Raw genomic sequence first — 5,091 nt, 5'->3', positions numbered from 1 at the left:
ACTCACCTCAGCCTCCCAAAGGCGCGGGATTACAGGCTGAGCCACCGAGCCCGGCTGTTCCTTCTTTTTGAACTAAAAAGCTGCTTCAGCTCCACATTCTCTTGCCACTCTCGACTCTACTCTCGGGAGTCGCAGGCCAAATGACGCCCCGTTAACCAGTAAAAGATGTGAGCTGGCAGCGGCCAGGGTGGCTGCGAACCACCTGTGGAACGAAGTCAGGGCAGAGGCAAGGGCATATCTGGAGCAGTGTCGGGAGGGGACCCTCGTGCTCCCAACTGCTGGGCAAAGTAAACAGTAGTTGCCCCACTGCAGCCCCACTGGTCAGCTAGGATGCTTTTTCCCGGGCGGGTCCACCTGAGGAATGTGACCTCCTGGCGCAGCCCTTCCCCTCCTGGGCTGCAGAATCTTGGAGCAATCCCCTCTCGTCTCCACCCACCGACCTGCAGACCCGGGCTGCTTTCCAGCCCCATGCCTGGGAAGCCAGGTTCCAGCTTCTAGAAAACAGCAAACTATTGGACGAGGTCTTGGCTCCTGAACAGGAAAACAGGTCGAGAAGGAGGCCAAACCAGTGTGGCAGGTCCTGTGTGCCAACATCACCACCTGCAACTCAGGTGCAGAAACACCAGGCCGCCTGGCCTCCGGGTCAGACCAGACTGCGTGGGGAAACCGCCCGAGCCTGTGGCCTTCCACCCGGGCAGCCGTGCCCAGCTCTTCAGACCCCACGCAGCAGCATTCCCTCCTCCCCGGGCCAGCCCCAGGCCTGTGCACAGCAGTCCTCGCCCGCCTAACAGTAAGCCCTTGTCTGCCACCCTGGACGCCTGGGCAGAACCTGCTTCATGGCACTCCCAGCCCCGTTTGTGTACACTGTTCAGTGGGACAAACAGTTACCACATGTTCCGAGCCGCCTCGTCATCCTCGTGTAGAAACAGAACTTTCTACCAGAAAGATGTCTACACTGAAGGACAATGGTCCGAGACTGTGTGAGCCAGCCAAACCCCAGCTGGGCAGCACTGAGCTCAGCCCAGGAAGGAAGGCGGCAGGGAGATGGCAGGGGGAGGGCCAGGGGACACTCACCTTTGGAGCCAAGGGGCAGGGCAGGATACCTCTGCTTGCCTAGGAGAGAACACACAGCCTGAGGTCAGCTCACGCCACCCACAGCTGCCACAGCGAGGATCCCCTCCGCCTTGGGGTCTCCATGGGGAGCTCTTCTGGGGAATCTGAGGCGCCACCACCTTGGTGGGGTCCAAAGGACAGCACTTCAAGGCCCTCCGTTCAGGGATGGCCAAACGGACTGGAGTCCTTGAGGGGAGGGGACGTCGCCCACCGCTGCTTCCTGGATCCGGGACCCGGCGCTCACCAAAGCAGCGGCGCAAGCATGCCTCCTTGGAGAGATAGCTGTTCTTGTTGCCCCGGCACCCCCCGTAGACGAAGGTGTCACAGGAGTTCTTCTCGGCATCAAAGTACCAGCGTGGGAAGGCGGCGCGGCAGGGCCCAGTGACGGCCTCGGCAGCACAGTATTCTGGAAGCAAGACAGTCCCCGGGACAGAAATCAGCGGGGTCCAAGGGAAGCGGAACCGAGCCGGAATGCCCTGAGTAGACACGGAGCTTCAGCCAGTGAAGAAACATCTCTGGTGAAGAGACTCGTAAGTGACAGCCAAGGCCAACCCAGCTCAGCCGACACTGCTCCATATTTTCAGGTAACTCCTTTAGGCCCAGCTGAGGCAGTTTGGTGATGACCCTATGCCAGGCACTGATCTCGGCACTTTACATGCACTGACTCAGCCTCTGCATCTGCCTGGGACCCTCATTTTATTCACGAGAACTCTGAGGTGGGCCACACAGCTGCTGAGAGCAGAGGCAACTTCCAGAACCGCCTGCCATGCTGCCCCTGGAGCAAAACTCCGCTGGCTCACCCTGCTTCCCGCTGGTGGGCGTCCACGTGAGGCCTGTCGCCCCGAACCAGACCCCGGGGAAGGTGGGGAGCCTCACACCGAACCTCCTCGGTGGAGACCTGCAAGTGTGCCCCCATCCTCAGCAAAGAAGAAAACATCTTTTGCTCCACAGATGCACTTTGCTTTTACCTCCAAAGTTGAAAGCATCGCCAGAGAGGTCATCAGAATCCTGCCTTCTGGGAGCTGAAACACAAATGTCTGTGTCAGGGAGGCTGTCACGGGCACAGAACACCCAGCCCGCTGGGCCGAGTCTGAGGCGCTCACTGAAGACTGTGGGCACGCCGGCCCCTCCAGGAAGGGCGCAGAACCCCCTCCCGCGGCGGCTCTGCTCTGTCATCCCAGTCCCAGCGGGCTCTGCAGCACACCGCGCATGCCCACGAGACGGGGAGGCCCAGCTGCCGCTGCGGGTGAATGACGCGCATCCCCGTCAGTTTCTGGTGTGATGAGGGAGATGGTCTTGTCCAGCCTTTCTGACACAGCGGGAGCGTCCCTTGCGCTCCCCCAGGGAAATTCTGTTCTCCAACAGACGGAAGCCCGAGTTATCATGCTGGTGCCCCAGGACTCTGGACGACCTTGGAGGGGCCAGCTAGGGAATAAACCGCGAGCCCAGGCAAGCAATGCCAGGACAGTCACGGGACTAGTGCGACTGGAAAGTGATTCTAACCTCTCTCTCTGGCATTCTGCAAGCCAGTGAGCCCCACAGTCACCGGAAATGCCACCTCTTTTCATGTGGGCACGGGTGCCAGAGACGGAGAGCCAGAGCCAAGACTGCACCAGCATGTGGGGGCTGGCCATCGGAGGGGGGTCCCACCCTCCAAAAGGGGTGAGTGGAGCCCCTCCCTCCACAGCAGGTTTCCCTGCCCAGCTGAGCCCGCCACCTGCAGACTAGCCCCAAGGGTGCGTCTGTCACTGGCAGTGCATCAGGACCACTCACCCCAGGCTCCCGAAGCAGAGTCCTTAAAGCATAAAGAGGAGAGGGGCAGCGGCTGTCAGCACTACAAGGCAAGCTGACACAAAGCTCAGGGTCAAGCACTGCAGGATGGGGAGGGCGGGGAGGCGGAGGCGGAGGACAAGGACTTTTGGACGGGGGAGACAGCAGCAGCAGGGAGCAAAGCAGGCAGGACAGGCCAAGCGGGAGAATGGGGAGCAGAGACAACACAGCCGGCAGAGGCCAGAGAGCAGGGGAGGGGCCTGACCCTCACGAGCAGCAGCCACCTTGAGCTCGTCCTCCAGAAGGAGGTGCGGGCCAGCGAGGAGGCAACACAGGACCCTCGGGCCTCTTGTCAGCTGGACAGAGTGAACTTGCTAAAGTGAGGACACTGGAGCCTCAGCTGCAGCCCAGGCCTGCCCATCTGCCAATTCTGAGTAAACAGAACTAGGAGGTGGAAGCGCTTCACAACCCCCTGTTACAAGTGTCCCCTCACAGTTCCCCGTCTGGGTGGCCCTTCTCCATCCTGGGCCTCTTGAAACACGTACCACTTGGGACAGAGGACTCTGCTCCATTCCTGCTGGGGGTCAGATCGTCAATGGCATTCTCTGCAAAGGGACAAATGAGCAGCACGGTGAGAAAATGACCCTCCAGGACCGCCGGTGAAGAAGAAGACTGTGTCCGAGCCCACTGAGGGTCTAAACTGTCCTCTGCGCCTCTCACCACCATTTCCATTCTTCTTTCCTAGGGACCGTCAATGGGCATGTGAGACCACAAGAGTGCCACACTTGGAAATAAGGAACCAAGATTGCCCTTAAACTTTAAGATCAACCTGCAGGGAATCAGAGGAAAGACGTGCAAAGTGACTTTAAAAAGATAAGAATTAGCCGGGCTCAGTGGCTCAGTCTGTAATCCCGCGCCTTTGGGAGGCTGAGGTGAGTGGATTGCCTGAGCCTGCAGGTTCGGGAACCGCCTGGGCAACTTGGCGAGACCTCATCTCTACAGTAAATCAAAATGAGCCAGCTGTGGTAGCGCGCGCCTGTAGTTCCAGCTACTTGGATGGCTGAGGCGGAAGGATCGCCGGAGCCCAGCAGGTCGAGGCTGCGGTGGCCGGAAGCGGCCACTGTACTCCAGTCTGGGCGACAGAGTGAGACTCCAACTCAAAAAAAAAAAAAAAAAAAAAAAGACAAGAATGGCTTTCAGGGCCAAATAATCTGTTTAATTGTATCAATTCATCTAAAGAATTAAAAAGTTATGGGGGGCCAGGCATAGTGGCTCACGCCTTTAATTCCAGCACGTTGGGAGGCAGAGGTGGGAGGATTGCCTGAACCCACGGGTTTGAGACTAGCCTGGGCAACTTGGTGAGACCTCATCTCTACAATAAATAAAAAAAATTAGCCAGGCGTGGTAGCACACACCTGTAGTTCTAGCTACTTAGAAGGCTGAGGTGGAAGGATTGCCTGAGCCCAGCAAATTGAGGTTGCAGTAGCCATGAGCATGCCACTGCACTCCAGCCTGGACGACAGAATGAGACTTCAACTCGAAAAAGTTAAGGGGGTGAGCAATATTGTAAATGTGGCCAGGTGCCATGGCTCACACCTGTAATCCCAACACTGGGAGGCTAAGGCGGGAGAACTGCTTGAGCACAAGAGTTTGAGACCAGCGACATAGCGAGACCTCGATTCTACAAAAAATTTTTTAAAATTTTCAGGCCGGACATGGTGGCTCAAGACTATAATCCTAGAACTCTGAGAGGCTGAACAAGAGGACTGTCTGAGTCCAGGGGTTAGAGACCTGCCTGGGCAACTTAGTGAGATCTCGTCTCTACAATAAATTAAAAAATAAGCTGGGCATGGTGGCGCGCACCTGTAGTTCCAGCTACTTGGAAGGCTGAGGCAGAAGGATCGCCAGAACCCAGCAGGTCGAGGCTGTGGTGGCCGTGAGCTTGCCACTACACTACAGCCTGGGTGACAGAGTGAGACTTCAACTAAAAAAAAAAAAAGGCTGAGGCAAAAAGGGATAGCCTGAGTCCAGGAGGTTGAGGCTGTGGTGAGCTGTGATTGTGCCACTGTACTCTAGTCTGGACAACAGTGCAGACTCTGTCTCCAAATAACAACACTGTAAATGCACTTAATACCTCTGAACTGTACACTTTTTTTTTTTGAGTAGGAGTCTCACTCTGTTGCCCAGGCTGGAGTGCAGTGGCATGTC

General features: G+C 57.2%; 1 protein-coding gene across 1 annotated transcript in view; it reads right to left on the bottom strand.

The window, feature by feature from the left end:
* SPINT2 (serine peptidase inhibitor, Kunitz type 2) overlaps positions 1 to 5,091 on the bottom strand; it is a gene marked incomplete at its 5' end in the record, with an annotated part of 12,213 nt that overhangs the window by 1,117 nt on the left and 6,005 nt on the right. The window contains 4 exons of the mRNA XM_008050999.2: positions 1,075 to 1,113; positions 1,358 to 1,519; positions 2,082 to 2,135; positions 3,429 to 3,488. Coding sequence (XP_008049190.2) covers positions 1,075 to 1,113; positions 1,358 to 1,519; positions 2,082 to 2,135; positions 3,429 to 3,488 — 315 coding nt within the window. The remainder of the gene's footprint in view (positions 1 to 1,074; positions 1,114 to 1,357; positions 1,520 to 2,081; positions 2,136 to 3,428; positions 3,489 to 5,091) is intronic.

The sequence above is a fragment of the Carlito syrichta genome, unplaced genomic scaffold, assembly GCF_000164805.1.
Source record: "Carlito syrichta isolate Samal-C Ts95f unplaced genomic scaffold, Tarsius_syrichta-2.0.1 Scaffold155848, whole genome shotgun sequence".
In the NCBI taxonomy this organism is placed as follows: domain Eukaryota; kingdom Metazoa; phylum Chordata; class Mammalia; order Primates; family Tarsiidae; genus Carlito; species Carlito syrichta.
The sequence above is the reverse complement of the archived record's forward strand: the minus strand, read 5'-3'. Positions and strand labels throughout refer to the sequence as shown.